The sequence below is a fragment of the Passer domesticus genome, chromosome 29, assembly GCF_036417665.1.
Source record: "Passer domesticus isolate bPasDom1 chromosome 29, bPasDom1.hap1, whole genome shotgun sequence".
In the NCBI taxonomy this organism is placed as follows: Eukaryota; Metazoa; Chordata; class Aves; order Passeriformes; family Passeridae; genus Passer; species Passer domesticus.
Genome location: NC_087502.1, coordinates 2,807,917 through 2,822,812, shown reverse-complemented (window position 1 = coordinate 2,822,812; position 14,896 = coordinate 2,807,917). Strand labels below are relative to the sequence as shown.

Sequence of the window (14,896 nt, the reverse complement as noted above, 5' to 3'; positions counted from 1 at the left end):
CCATGTCCCCAGCTCCATCCCCACCATATTCCCCAATGTCACCATCCGAGACTTAGTTAAATGTCTTTATTTTTACCCCAATGGTGGGTGAAGGGATGAAGAAATATGAAGGAAAATCAAGGCCAAAATAAAAGGATTTACGTGTACATGCTGGCTGAGTATCCATGTGCCTGGGTGGGTAGAAAGGATCTTTTCTAGAGGAATTTCCACTCCATTGTCTCCAAAATCCTGGTTTTGTGCCCCAGTCCATCACCATTTGGCTGTGCAAGACGCCTATGGGCCAGATACAATTAGAATCATGGAATGATTTAGGTTGGAAAAGACCTCCAACACCATCGAGTATTCCTTGATGCCACCTGAAGAAATGATTGGATGCAAAACGTGAGATATTTTTGGGGTTGAAAGTAAAAAACTGTACTGTCCCCTATGAAATTCTGATGTTGGTTTGCAACCCAATGGATTTTTCTCCTGCTGCCCAAGTGTCTAAGAGGAGCCAGGTGGAGATCACCAGCCAGGTTTCTTCCTAACATGGATCAAAAGGACCATGGATCACCAAGTCTCTGCCCAATGAGGGTCATCGTGGACCATCCAATGGGGATGGAGTTGGAGCAGTGCTCAAAGCTCTTCCCGCACACGGGGCACTTGTAGGCCTTCCCTTACTGCTGCCTCCCTTGGTGCTGGGTCACAGTAGAGTTCTGGGAGAAGCGCTTCCCACACTTGGGACACTGTTAGGGCCTCTCCCCAGCGTGGATCCGCTGGTGGGTGATGAGGGTGGAGTTTCTCTTAAAGCCCCTCCCGCAGTCGGGGCAGCGGAAGGGCCTCTATTCTGTGTGAATCTGCTGATGCTTGAGGAGACGGTATCTGCTCTGAAACCTCTCCCCACACTCAGGACACTCATAGTGCTTCTCCCCAGTGTGGATCCTCTGGTGGACAGTCAGGCTGGAGCTCTGGCTGAAGCTTTTCCCACATTCCCCGCACTTGTAGGGCCTCTCCCCAGTGTGAATTCTCTGGTGGACAGTCAGGCCGGACCTCTTGCTGAAGCTTTTCCCACATTCCTCACATTTGTAGGGCCTCTCTCCAGTGTGGATCCTCTGGTGGAAAATCAGGGCGGAGGGCGCACTGAAGCTTTTCCCACATTCCCCGCACTCGTAGGGCCTCTCCCCAGTGTGGATCCTCTGGTGCATAATCAGGCTGGCGTTCCCCATGAAGCTCTTCCCACATTCAGAGCACGTGTAGGGACATTCCCCAGTGTGCATTGTCTGGTGGATGATCAGGCGAGAGCTGTCACGGAAGCCCTTCCCACACTCCCCACACACATACGGGCGTATCCCAGTGTGGGTCATCTGGTGGAGTTTCAGGCTGGAGCTCCTCCTGAAGCCTTTCCCACATTCTCCACATTTATAGGGCCGTTCATTGGTGTGGATCCTCTGGTGGCAGATCAGGTGGGAGCTGATCTTGAAGCTCTTCCCACATTCCCCACACTCATGGGGCCGTTCCCCCGTGTGGATCCTTCGGTGGACGATCAGGTGGGAGCTGATCCTGAAGCTCTGTCCACATTCCCCACACTCATAGGGCCGTTCCCCAGTGTGGGTCCTTCGGTGGACGATCAGGGCAGAGCTGATCTTGAACCTCTGTCCACATTCCCCACACTCGTGGGGCCGTTCCCCGGTGTGGATCCTCTGGTGGTTCATCAGGTGGTGGCTGATCCTGAAGCTCTTCCCACATTCCCCACACTTATATGGCCGTTCCCCGGTGTGGATCCTCTGGTGGACGACCAGGTAGGAGTTCTTGAGGAAACTTTTCCCACATTCCAAGCACCAGTGGGGCTTCTTGCCATTGTCATGCTGCTCACTGGCTACCACCTCAGAGCTCTGGCCAGATCTCTGGCTGCCTTCCTGGCACAGGCTGGGTCTTTTCCCCTTGGAGCATCCTGGGCTGGGTTTGGAGCCCCTCCTCCTGAGGGATCTCCGAGGCTTTTTAGCCCCATTAGGTTCCTGTGCCATGGAGCTGCTCAAAATGGCCTTGTCCATGAGGTTCTGCCGTGGGGATTTGTCCTCCCTGCTCCCCATCCTCAGCTCCTTGTCTGCAGGAGAAGGACAAGGAGAGGATGGGATTTGCCTCCGTGCCAGAGGGAAGGAGAAGGAGATCCTCCCAATCCATCCCTGGCAGGACAGCGTTGGCAGCAGGGTTGTCCTACAGCTGGGGGCTGTGCTGGGCTGGGAGATGGAGCAGGAGAGAGGGGGAAAGGGCCACTGACTTCCTCCTCACCTGCCTCAGTGTCCTTCGGCATCTTCTGCTTCCTCGCAGCCTTCTCCTTCATCCAGATAAGGTTTGGGAATGGGAAATCCTGATTTGGGGAAAAACAAGATGTAAGTGCATTGCCTTTGATGGTCCACTGGCCAAGTCCATCTGTAGAAGTCACTGGGTGTCTGGTGGCCAGAAATACCTCTAAAAATCAGCAAGTTCAAAACCACTCTCCCAGGGGTTCCCTGTTTCCAGTGTCCTTATTTGAGGTTATGGGGGTCCCTCTTCTCAGAGCTGCTGAGGGGCCCGTGGGTGTGTCGGAACCCAGAGCATCTCTCTGGATGCCCTGGATGTCTCAAAGCCCTGGCAGGGGCTCGGAGACCCTGGCAGGAAGCCAAAGACACCTGGAAATTCGATCTTAATTCATGGAGCAAATTGCCAACCTCATATGAAGAATTACAGGCCACAAAAGTTTAAGTAGCGTAGAAGTAGGGATCACAGGGTGAAGGGAAAAACTTTGGAGCACTGTACAGGGGGTTTTGTATGTTGTACAGGGGGGTTTGAAATTCTGTACATGGGGGTCAGGGGTCCCAAGATGGAGGGATTTGGGCGTGCCCTGTCCTTCTTCTTTCTTCTCCTTGGCATCCATGTTCAGGATGATGTTGGCATGTGTGGATTGGTTCATAGGGAAAGTGCACTTGCCAACAAGGGCGAAAAGTATTGGAAATTAAAGGTAAATATCTTATACGTAGTTTTCACTATAAAAGAGACAACCACTCCGTGGGCGGGGGAGAGTGCCCTTGGCTGTCTTGCTGATCAGGCCTCGGCTGGACAGACAGAAAAACTTTGTAGATAAGGAACAATAAACTCAACTGAAGACCGAAAAGCAAGAGTCCAGACTCCTTCTTCGAAAGCGCGGCCTGCCCAGAACCACCTTTTTCCGTGCTGGGCAGAGACAACTGACAGCCGACCCCAGCATGGGTCCTGAGCATCCCCCCTCTCCCGGGTTCTGCTCAGCCATGCTGAGGGGATTTTGGAGATCCCAGGGCTCATCCTCCCCTGATTCTGTGACAAATGTTTTTGTGATTTGTGTCAATTGGCAATGGAATCAGCAAATGCTTCTATCTGCTGTGTCCAAAATTGACACAAAAAAAGGTTTTAGAACTTTCTGGCCAAATAACCAAATAAAGCATCGAAATGAAGGAACTATAGTAGAGTAAAAGAAATGAGGTTGCAAGATGACTGATGCTTGGAATAAAAGAGAGGAAGTTATGGTAAAGCTAAGAGATATTGCAACAAAGCAACTAAATGCTTATGTGTAAAAGAAGCTTGATGCACTTGACCAAATCATGTAGCAGACACCAGTGTAAGGCCTCCCTCCAGATGACCACAAGAAGGACAGGAATCAATGACCACCTGGAAAGATTATGAAACTGTGGATCCCAGCTTATTGATATTTGCTGATTTGGACTGAGCTCATTGGAAAATGCTTTGTAGGCTTAGAAACAGTATATATACTTTACTGAATTTGTAAGTGGTGTGTGCCTTGAGTACATCAGTGACTCCCCGACCACCCAGTGCTGCTGGCTTGCTTTCTTTAAAACAAAAGATATAGAAATAAAATTCAGATTGACTATTAAGATTTTATATCAATTTGGTGATGCCGACCTGATACCCTGGGATCTCTCGGACTGAGGCTACTGCAGGGGGCACCCCACTTTTGTGGCCCGTAGAAGCCAATAGCCCTGGAGCTAACGGCACCACAAACCTGGTAAAGAAAGCAAGCAAGGAACTGAGCTCCCTGAGAACTGCAGTTTAAATCACCTGCAATTCCAGTGCACGAAGATCCAGACAAGAGCAGCGGGCTGTGAGTATCGTTCGGCTGGGTGGACACGACAGTGTCTGAGTGAAAGTGAGTGAGGTAGATGCAATATTATCACGGAGCCATTGAGGAGTCCTTCTGTCTGTGCTTCCATCACCCCGCGAGGGGCTCGGCCAGTGAAGGGACAGAGCGAGTGCTGTGAGACACTGCTCACGATGGCTCAGGGGAACAGTAAGACCTCTGGCTCAAGGAGCCCCCAGGGAGGTTCAACAAGCCCCCAGAGAGGCTCAAAGGGTCCCAAGAGAGGCTCAAGGTTATGGGGCCCGCAGAGAGGCTCTAAAAACGAGAAAGGGAGTGAATAACCAGAGATACCCCTGGACAGCCCCCTGGGGTTAACAACTGCACATTGGGATGCAATGCCCTCTAGGAAGGGAAAAAGTAAAGAAGAGATGGTCCATTATTGTATGGTAGGGTGGACTAAGGAAGAAATTAGGCCTGGTCATTTATATTGGCCAGTGCTTGGGTCCTTTCATGATTGGATGTGTCAAGCTTTAAATCTTTATGTAAATAGTAAGGAACCCTTTGATCAGGAGGAAAGTGATTATGTGGCACTTTGGAGGAGGGGGGGGTCTCTGTAGTGATAACATTATACCCCCTAAAAACTAAAAAAAGGAGAAAGGCAAAGGAAAAAGAAAAACCTTGGGAACCATTAGACAATTTGCCCCCTCCCTATCAAGGGCAGGAAACTCTCTCCTCCCCTGAGAGGCCCCAGAGCTCAACAACTCCACCACTATCATCACAATCTAGTAGGACTCGGAGCAAGAGGAGAGAACAACGCCAGGAAAATAATTCTAGTGGGGAGGAGAAAGATCAAAAGAAGAGACTATTCCCTTTGAGAGAAGTACTTATGGGAAGAAATGATAGGGGAATAGCGTCTGTAGCAGTCCCACTTCATAGTGGGGACGTAAGAGAATTTAAAAAGGAAATGGGGCGGCTGCTTGAAAAACCTTTAGGGGTTTCCAAGAGGTTAGACCAATTTTTAGGGCCAAATACCTACACATGGGATGAGCTTCAAGCTATATTAGGAATACTATTTACTACTGTAAGGAAAGGGAAATGATTAGGCAAGCAGGAATGAGAGATTGGGAAAGGAGACACCAGCAGGGTCCACGTGGGGATCAAAAATGGCCTAATCAGAACGAGCAGGACAGACAAAATGTGAGGGACCTTAGAGATATCATTATACAAGGGATACAGAATGCCATACCTAGAGGGCAAAATATTAACAAGGCTTTCTGCATGCACCAAGAAAAAGATGAAACACCTACAGATTGGCTTGAGAGGCTCAGAAAGAGCCTGCAAATGTATTCAGGAGTGGACCCAGATTCATCAGTAGGAGCAGCATTGCTTAAAACTCCATTTGTGGCAAAATTATGGGGAGACATATGAAAAAAAAAAAAGGCTGGAGAAATGAGAGGATTGGCAGGACTGGGGTCTCCAAGAGCTATTGTGGGAAGACCAAAAGGTGTACGTGAGGAGAGGTGAAGAAACACAAAAGGCAAAAGCAAAGATTTTTTTTGTAGCAGCTGTGAGGGAAACTCAGAAGGGGGAAAAGAAAGTGTTTAGAACAGAAGGACAAAGACCTAGGGGAGATTATAAGAAACTTCCCCAAATCAGAAACCCCGGAGATGGTCCTGCAGATTATCATTGCTATTAGTGAGGAAGGAGAAGACAAAAGCAAAGCTGTAGGCAACAACAAAAAGATGGGAAAAAAAAAGTCTGAAGAGGACAAATAGGGGTGTCAGGGGCTGTACATCTTGAGGACCAGATCATCAAAAGAGCCCTTGATAGAACTAAAAATAGGTCCCCAAGGGGAAGAAGTTTACATTCTAGTGGACACTGAAGCAGAAAGATCAACTATATAGCACTGCCCCAAAGGGGTAAAATTAGTAAAGAAATTGCTCTAGTTGTGGCAGCAAAAGGGGAACCATTTAAAGTACCCATACTTGAAAATGTTGAAATTGAATCAGAAAATAAGATTTGTTTGAATGATTTGTTATTGGTACCAGAAGCAGATAATAATTTGCTAGGAAGAAATTTAATTATAGCTTTAGGAATAAATTTAGAAGTGAAACAAGGAGAACTACAGGTACAGTTTTATACCTTAATGTCAAAAGATGAAGACAAAATTAATCCAAAAGTGTGGCACCATAAAGGGGAAACAGGAAAGCTGAAGACTGGACCCATTAAGATAGAAATAAGTAATCCAGTTGTTCCCATAAGAGTATCAGAAGCTTTGAGGGGTCCATCAGTGATAGCTGCTGTCCATGTAGGAGGACATCAGAGGGGAATGGATTATGGGACTCATGGCAATAATTTGGCTGATGCAGAAGCACAAAGGGCAGCAGTATGCTTACCTGTGTTTTTAAATAATTGAAATAACAGTGAGGATGATACAAAATATAAAAAATGCTATATCTCAAAGGAAATACAAGAGATGCAGAAACTAGGGGCTAAGCTAGAAGGGCATAAGTGGCTTTTACCAGATGGTAGAGAAATGCTATCTAAAAGTAATGTTAAAAGAATCATTCCCCAGTTACATAAATGAACTCTTTGGGGAACACGAGCACTAAGCGACCACTTTTTAAAGTTTTTTTGGTGTATAAGAATATTTGATATAGCAAAACAGAAGACACAAGGATGCATTATTTGCCAGAAAATTAACAAGAAGACATCTAGACAGACCTCGCAGGGAGGGAGAAAAACTGCCTACAGGGCTTTTGAAAAGATATGAGTGGATTTTACCAAACTACAGAAAATGGGAAGATATAAGTAGTTGTTAGTAATAGTAAACCAATTAACTCATTGGGTAGAGACCTACCCTGCGGCACAAACAACAGCACATTTTGTTACAAAGATTATTTTAGAAGAAATAATTCCATGATTTGGGATGATTAAAGTAATTGACTCAGATCAGGGTTCCCACTTTACCTCAAAAGTGTTAAAAGTAATGAAAGCTCTAGGGATCTCTTGGGAATATTATACCCCTTGGCACCCTCAGAGTTTGGGGAGAGTCGAAAGAATGAACCAGACCATAAAGCATCAGACAGCAAAACTAATGACTGATACAAAACTATCTTGGATCAAGCATTAATCCAATATTTGCTGAATATTTACCATTGGTGTGGTTAAATATTTGAACAATGCCAAACTCAGAGCATGGGATCTCCCCATGCAGGATGTTATATGGGATGCCATATTCTCAAGAGATAAAATAACCTGTATTGAAAAGGACTGTAATTGCTATCCCTTTGTAAGCACTGAATGCAACTATTGGAAGGAGAGGTGGTGTTATCATTGTCACAGGGGTAATCCTCCAAGGGGATTGAGTCCAGAGTGTAAACACATTGAACAGATTTTAACTGAATAGATTTTTTAAAAAGAGACTAGAGGAAGGAACATTAAAACTAGATTCTTATGAGTGGTGGATGTTGTGCAAATACGGATTGAGAGGGGGACTATCAAGTGAGGCAAACATTAAAAAGATTGAACGTTGCAAACGTAATCGAGTCCTTTGCGGATCCAAGCCAGCCAAAGCAAAGAACTGGGAAGTATTTAAGAAACGGCACGGAATGCAGGAAAGCTCACACGGAACCCCTGAAGAATATTCTTGCTGCAGAGAAGATGGCACCCCTCACTGCTGGGAGCACCCCGGGAGGCCAAGGAGGAAGAGGGACAATAAAACTGTGGGGCCTTCTGGTACTGTTGGGTCTTCCAGGGAATGGGAAACCAATCCCTGCTTGAAGTGCTACCAAAATGTACAGTATGGCTGGACCATGGCCCGAGCACACACTCATATTAATGCAGGATGTGATGGGCCAGGACAACCTGAAACCTGTACAACAGGAGAGAAGAGTTACTAGGCAGCAACAGATTCAGGAACGGGAGGATGGGCACCTGGAAACTATCAATTTTGTCACCAGGGAGAACCATTCTTCTGTTTTCCAAAAGGTGGAATGTGGGGATACTCAGATAAAGGGGAAGTACAAGATAAATTCAAGGCAAAGTTAGTGAAAGACATCACAAAGCATTTAGGGGAAATTCAAACCCAAAAAGAACAAGAGCAGGAAGTGACCTGTATAAAATATTAAGAAAATACTCAGTGATTGGGACCTCCCCATGTTAGGAAAAAAATTTGTTTATTGATCTGATGCAAAAAGTAGTTAAGGAATTAAATGTCACTAACTGTTGGGTTGGTGGGGATCCCAAATGACCGAGCAATGGCCATGGAGGGGAGAAGGGGTTGGACCTGATCAGTTGCTATTATGGAACACGACACAAAGATTTAATGAAATTCAACCTCAGGGGTAAATATTGACTCATGAAGTAGTAGGCATAATTTGTGTTTCTAGGAAAGGAAACAATTGTACTACGTATGTAGGACACACCCCCTGCAAGATGATATATACCACCAACTCCACTTTTACAACCTGGTGGCCAAAACCACCAACAGGTTATTGCTCCATCAATTGTACCAATGGAACTGTTTGCTGGAAAAGTGTAACACAGGCTAATCCTTTAGAGGAGGCAAAAGATCTTAAGGGATATTGGGAAAATCAGGGGCAGAAGGCTGAAAATAGGAAAGCTTCAAATGGATTACTTTGGATATGTGGTAAAAGGGCATATGATGAATTATCAAAGAGATGGAGAAGTACCTGTACAATTGCAATTACACAACCTGCATTCTTTTTGTTACCAAAGAGCAAAGGTGAATATTTAGGATGACCTCTTTAGGAAACTCTGCACAGAAGAAAACAAACTGAAATAGGAGGAAAACAGACCTGGAAAAATGAAGAATGGACTTCCCAATGGATCACAGATTACTGTGATCCTGCCTCCTGGGCTCAGGACACCAGCTGGGGTTATAGAACCCCTATTTATATGCTTAACCAAATTATTAGATTACAGGCCAGTGTAGAAATTACTTTTAATCAAACATCAGAGGCATTGAAGCTTGTAGCTAGACAACTAAGCCAGACCAGAGCAGCAGTATATCAGAATAGGCTAGCCCCAGATTATTTATGAGCTGAAGAAGGGAGCTTTGTGGAAAATTTAGTATATCTGAGTGCTGTTTAGAGATTGATGATAATGGAGAAGCTATTACAAATCTGGCAGACAAAATTAAACAAGTTGCACATGTTCCAGTGCAAAAATGGAATTCCATATTAACTGACAATTGGAGGAATCATTTGTTTGAAGGAGCCTGGTGGAAAAAGTTGGGGTTCATGTTGCTTTCTTCTGCATTAGGCCGATTGTTTATACCATGTATGATTCCATGCTTTATTAGGCTAATGCATTCAGTGATCCAGGAAATGCAGATTTCAGCAATGCTCATAAACCCTAAAATAACAACCACAGGAGAAAAAACTCACTCCCTTATGATAGTCAAGGCCAAAGCAGAACCAAAAAACACTGCAACCCAAAAAGTATCAGCTCAATTTGAAGCAAAGACATGAATCAATAACATAAAGGGGAGGGATTATGAAAAATGTTTTTGTGATTCGTGTCAGTTGGCAATGGAATCAGCAAATGTTTCTATCTGCTGTGTCCAAAATAGACACAAAAAAAGGTTCTGAAACTTTGTGACCCAATAAACAAATAAAGCATCAAAATCAATGAAGTATAGAAGAGTAAAATAGATGAGGTAGCAAGAAGAGTGATGCTTAGAATAAAACAGAGAATGTTGTGGTAAAGCTAACAAAGCAACTAAATGCCCAGGTATAATAAAAAGCTTGATGCACTTGACAAAATCATGTAGCAGACACCAGTGTAAGGCCTCCCTCCAGATGACCACAAGAAGGACAGGAAGCCAAGGACCACCTGGAAAGATTACGAAATTGCTGCTCCCAGCTTATTGATATTTGCTGATTTGGACTAACCAAACATTGGAAAATGCTTTGTAGGCTTAAAAACAGTATATATACTTTACCGAACTTGTAAGTGGTGTGTGCCGTGAGTAGAGCGGTGACTCCCAGAGCACCCAGCGCTGCTGGCTTGCTTGCTTTAAAATAAAAGAGATAAAAAACAAAATTCAGTTTGGTTATTGAAATTTTATATCAATTCGAGCGCGGCTCCCAGGTGCCCCAGGGTCCCCTTCTCCAGCATCCCCCACCCCAGGCACTCAGCGCTTCCCCCGCTCCCCGACAATACTTCCAGCCTCGGGGCCCGGGCCCCACTCATCTCCCGGCTCCACCGCCCCTCCAGCCTGCCGGAGCTCCCCCAGCTCTGCTATCGCCCCTCTCCCCACGCCGGGGCTCCCGCCTTTCATCCCCGCCTCTCCCAGGGATCCCCAAACCCGTGGCCCGCCCGCCGCCACCGGCCGAGCGCCACGTGGGCCCCGCAAAATCCCCCCGGGCCATTCACGGCTCAGCTCTGCACTCCGGCCACATCCAAAAATGTCCCCTCGTCATAGGAAGAAAAAATACCGCTCCCAGCAAAACCGAAATATATTTGGGACGCGACTCCGGATTCCGCCAGACCCAAACCCCTCCAACCTCCCTCCTTTCGCCCCCCAAAAATCCCTCCCGGAGCTGCCGCGATCGGCTCGGGGCGAGCTTCCCCTCCGCGCTCACCCGCGGCACGCAGGGCAATGCGATGCTGCCGGGGCCAGCCGAGCTGCGGGCTCAGCGGGCTCGCCGTGGAGCCCCGCAATGCTCCTGCCACTGCTGCTCCTCCTCGGGCCGCTCCTCTTCGTGCTCCTCGCCTTCCTGCTCCTCCCCTTCCCCTCTCCCTGCCCTTCCTCCCGCTCCTCCTCCGCTCCCGCCCCGGACCCGCCTTCCGCACCTGCTCTGCCCCACGGCCGCAGCAGCACCGGCTCGTGGACAAGTTTTGAGACACTTCCCTGGGGAGGAATCCTTCCTCTTCAAACAGGAGCATCAGGACTGGTTCAGACAGAGAGTTGTCATATTCTGGCCTTAGCCTGTGACTTATAGGAAGAAAAAGAATTACAACTTCCATCAGAGGCATATCGTATACCCTGTCTGATTCATCCCAATACCAGACGTGCTAGCTGAGTTATATGTAAATGTTTAAATTGTGAAAAAAATCGTATTGTAGTTCAAAAAAACGGACTCTCATTGCATGAAATGTCAAGCACCAAATCTACCCCCTATCCAAATAGAACTCAAAACAACTGAAATAATAACTTTGCTTTGTAGATGGGAATTATTAGTGCCTGTTGAATGGGAGATACCTGAGGAATGGTGGGAAACAGTTAAGGAATGTCAAAAATTATTTGCCTGGAAATCAGTAAAAAGGAAGTGACAAGGGAAAAAGAGGGCAAGACTGGGTTGGCCGCTGTACTTGCCTCCGAGAAGATCAAATACACCTGCAATGGCTTGCTGCTGGTTTTCAGCTTCCTTTTTCTACCTCTGTCGAGGTCAGAAATGAAGGCACTTGAGACGATAGTTCACGTTCAGACTCAGATGTTTATTATTTCTTATCAATGTGACAGCCTCACAGCCGTGAGTTCTGCAGTCTTTCATTAGCAAGGCACAAAATGGCTCGCTATCTCTTGTTACAAGGTCTTTTAAGGCTAAACTATCCAATTAAGAAATGATGCCTAAATTATTTTCCCTTTTAACCCAATAACTAATCCCTCAAAGCCCACAGTGTGGACTTTTCTGTCTAATTACAAAAGACCACCCAAACACATGGAGAAGAAGGAAGAAGAAGGTAAAGAAGAACAACCTGTCTCCGCCCTAAAACCTCCATCTGGCTTCATATTTATTATGATATTCTAAACCCCAAACTCTACATTTTCCACCCTGTGATATTATACACCTCTAACCAATTACACACCCATGACCCCAGTGCTATCAATCAATTTTGGAAGCCTGTTCCACGGCCTCAGGTCAAATGCAGTGCTCTCCAGGGTGTCAGAGTCTGTCTGTACAGAAAATCTAAAATTCTCAGCATGCAGGGTTCCAACAGGCTGCAACCCCATGGGCATGGGAGGTGGGGGTATAAGCCATACCAGACCTCTGTTATTCCTTTTTCTGTCACTCATCTTTTGTTTTTTCCCTTTTGGGATAATGGCAAGATTGTATCACAAATGCTACTGAAAGCATTACATAGAAAGAAACCAAAGTTCCTCTTTTATTGCACGCCCCCATGTCAACAGGCACTGTTATAACCCATCCAAATGAAGTACCTGTAGGCAAAACGTGAAAAAATATTGGATTGCAAGAAACTTCGGAAAAAGTGGTTATAGACTGGGAATTGAATATCCAAAAGGAGAGAGATGGATTTGTTTCCCATTTGCCCTTAGGGGTGTAGTTCAAGATTCGGGAAAAAAAACAATTAGTAAACAAAAAGGCAAAACCAGCACAGCAATCTAACTCATTATGAACCCAAATTTATGTGCTGAATTCTATGATAAGACTCCAAGCAGTTTTCGAGATATTAACAAACAGAAGTGCTCAGGCATCAGAATTAATACCAAGTCAACAAAGCCAAACAAAAACCATAGTGTATCAAAATAGATTGGCTTTAGACTATTGACTAAAGAAGTGGGTGCTTGTGGAAAGTTTATAATATATCAGATTGTTGAATATAGATGAGAACAGGGATGTCATCCTGGAAATAGCAAAAGATATCAGAAAAATAACCCAGGTACCGGTCCAAAATTGGGAACCAATGTTAAAATCTAGCTAGTGGGGCAATGTATTGGGGATAGAAAGGTGGAAGAAATTAGGCTTCTTCCTTTTATGTGCTACAGATGGTTTGATATTTCTTCCTTGTTTAATCCTGTTTTATTTGACTAATTACCAGCGTAGTCCAAAACATACAAGTGGACAAGAAATATTGCTCAAGCCAAATAATTTATAAAGAATAAGAGGGGGGTTTGTTATAGAAATCTGCCTTGGTTTGAAAAGACAGGTGTCTGCTAAGGAAGGCAGAAGCTTCCCCTGAAATGGCAAATGTAAACCCCCTCCCTCCAAATTGTTTTAATTTTGAAATTAAGGGGTTCTCAGGCAAATATATGGGAGCTCTTCCCTAAGACAGGGAATTCTTCCCTAATAAAGATATGGGAGTTCCCAAAGATAAGGAGTTCTTCCCTAATAAAGACTCTTATGGGAATAATAGTTCTTTATTAGGGAAGAAAATAAAATTAAAAAAAAACCAAAACAATGCAGTAATACAAAATACTGACAGAGTCAGAATATGACCTGACACCCCGTTGGTCAGGGTGTTGGCAGCAGTCCCATTAAATGGTGGCTGCAGTCTTCCTGCAGTGATAGATGTGATTCTGCTGGAGCAGTGATCCTGTAGAAGGGCGGAGTTTTCCTCTGAAGGTCCAGTGGCAGTGTAGATGGGCCTGGGCTTCCTCTGGGAATCCAGTGGAGAAGAGAGCTGCTCCTCTGGGAATCCAGTGGGAAAAGCTTCCCACACACTGCCCCATATTTCAGACTTTAGATACCGCTGAATTAATTGATTTACTGATTTAAATAATAAAGTTCCAGGAATGGAATTGCCTAGATAATTATTAAAGTATCGATTAAAAGGAAGTAGATATTTAAAAAATGATGATTTAAAGAAAATATTTGGTGTCGGAAATAAATATGGCACTTTTTAATGTGGGAAACAGAATAAAGATAGCAACTTAAAGGAACGAAATAAATATGGCAGTGAATTTCATGTGGAAAATAGAATAAGATAGTGACTTAAAGAAATAGGAAACTAAAATAAAGATGGCTACTTAAAGAAATAGAGTAAATATAAAGATAGCGAATTAAAGAAATTAAATCAATATGGTGACTTTAATGGGGTGATTTAAGGGTGGAGGTTAAAATAGAAAAATGATAATATCAATAATTTTTAAAAAATAGTTAAAAATACTAGGGAGAAAATGGCGAAATGGTAATTAGAAAACGAAATAATGAATGGCGATTCCAAGAAATAAAATTACTTTCACCTATACCTACTACTACTAATAAAAATATGATTTAAACTCTAAGTATATATTGTTTAACAGGATGGCTGGTCAACAACTAGCTGCAATCTCCTACTCAAAACAGCACGCTATAAACTTAAAATGGCCACTTCTCAGCTCACCACACAAGAAACATAAAATGGCCGCTTCTCGGCCTGCCACACATGAAATCAAAAGAATCCCCAAGGAGCGGTCAGAAGACTTTTGGTTCCCCTCACCTCTGAACCTTACTCCTCAGGGGTCCCAGTTTCCAACACACACACACACACACACACACACACACACACACACACACACAGGCAAACTAAAACCCCTTTCCCTAACGTGAGGCGGTTCTAACCTCCCCTTTAGTCCTAGTGACTGAAAGGGCCCTTCCGCAGCCGGTGGCCCACCTCCCCACTGTGGGTCCCCGCACCTGCGAAGTCTGTTTCAGCCACCCCTATGACCCCCTTTAGCTGGGATCCTAGCTCGGGGTGAGCCTACTTTCCCTCTATGACCCCCTTCTACTGGGGTCCTAGTTCGAGGGGGCCCTACTCCCCTTGGTTTGGGCACCGTCCCCTTCCCTGGCCTCAAAAAGGGGCACTCCCCTACACAGTGGCCACTTTGTTAGGTGGTCTCCGTATAGGAGTATTTTCTCCCACCCCCAAGGTCCCAGTTCCTCAGAGACTAGACTCCCCCGGTCTATTCCTGAGGAACAGCCCTCCAGCTGGTTTGAGCTAGTGGTCGGAGCTCTACTCCTCACTGGGCAAGTCCGCCCCCACTAACCCTCCTCGGATACCCCTACAACCCCCCCCAATGGGATCCTAGCTTGGGGTACCGAGTGTGTCCCCCTCTAT

General features: G+C 45.4%; 1 protein-coding gene across 1 annotated transcript; it reads right to left on the bottom strand.

Annotated features, from left to right (window-relative positions):
- Positions 1 to 52: 52 nt before the first annotated feature.
- On the bottom strand, positions 53 to 10,823 carry LOC135287371 (zinc finger protein 664-like). The gene is made up of 4 exons (XM_064400730.1): positions 10,699 to 10,823; positions 10,056 to 10,127; positions 2,269 to 2,347; positions 53 to 2,083 (listed from the first exon to the last, which is right to left on the bottom strand). The coding sequence occupies exons 3-4, from the start codon at positions 2,318 to 2,320 to the stop codon at positions 822 to 824; spliced, it is 1,314 nt and encodes a 437-aa protein (XP_064256800.1). The 5' UTR covers positions 2,321 to 2,347; positions 10,056 to 10,127; positions 10,699 to 10,823; the 3' UTR covers positions 53 to 821.
- Between the last annotated feature and the right edge of the window lie 4,073 nt (positions 10,824 to 14,896).

Coding starts and splice junctions, on each gene's coding strand:
- LOC135287371 (XM_064400730.1), bottom strand. CDS start 2,320: ATGAAGGAGAAGGCTGCGAGGAAGCAGAAGATGCCGAAGGACACTGAG. Junction 2,084..2,268: donor GCCGAAGGACACTGAGGCAG/GTGAGGAGGAAG, acceptor CTTCTCCTGCAG/ACAAGGAGCTGAGGATGGGG.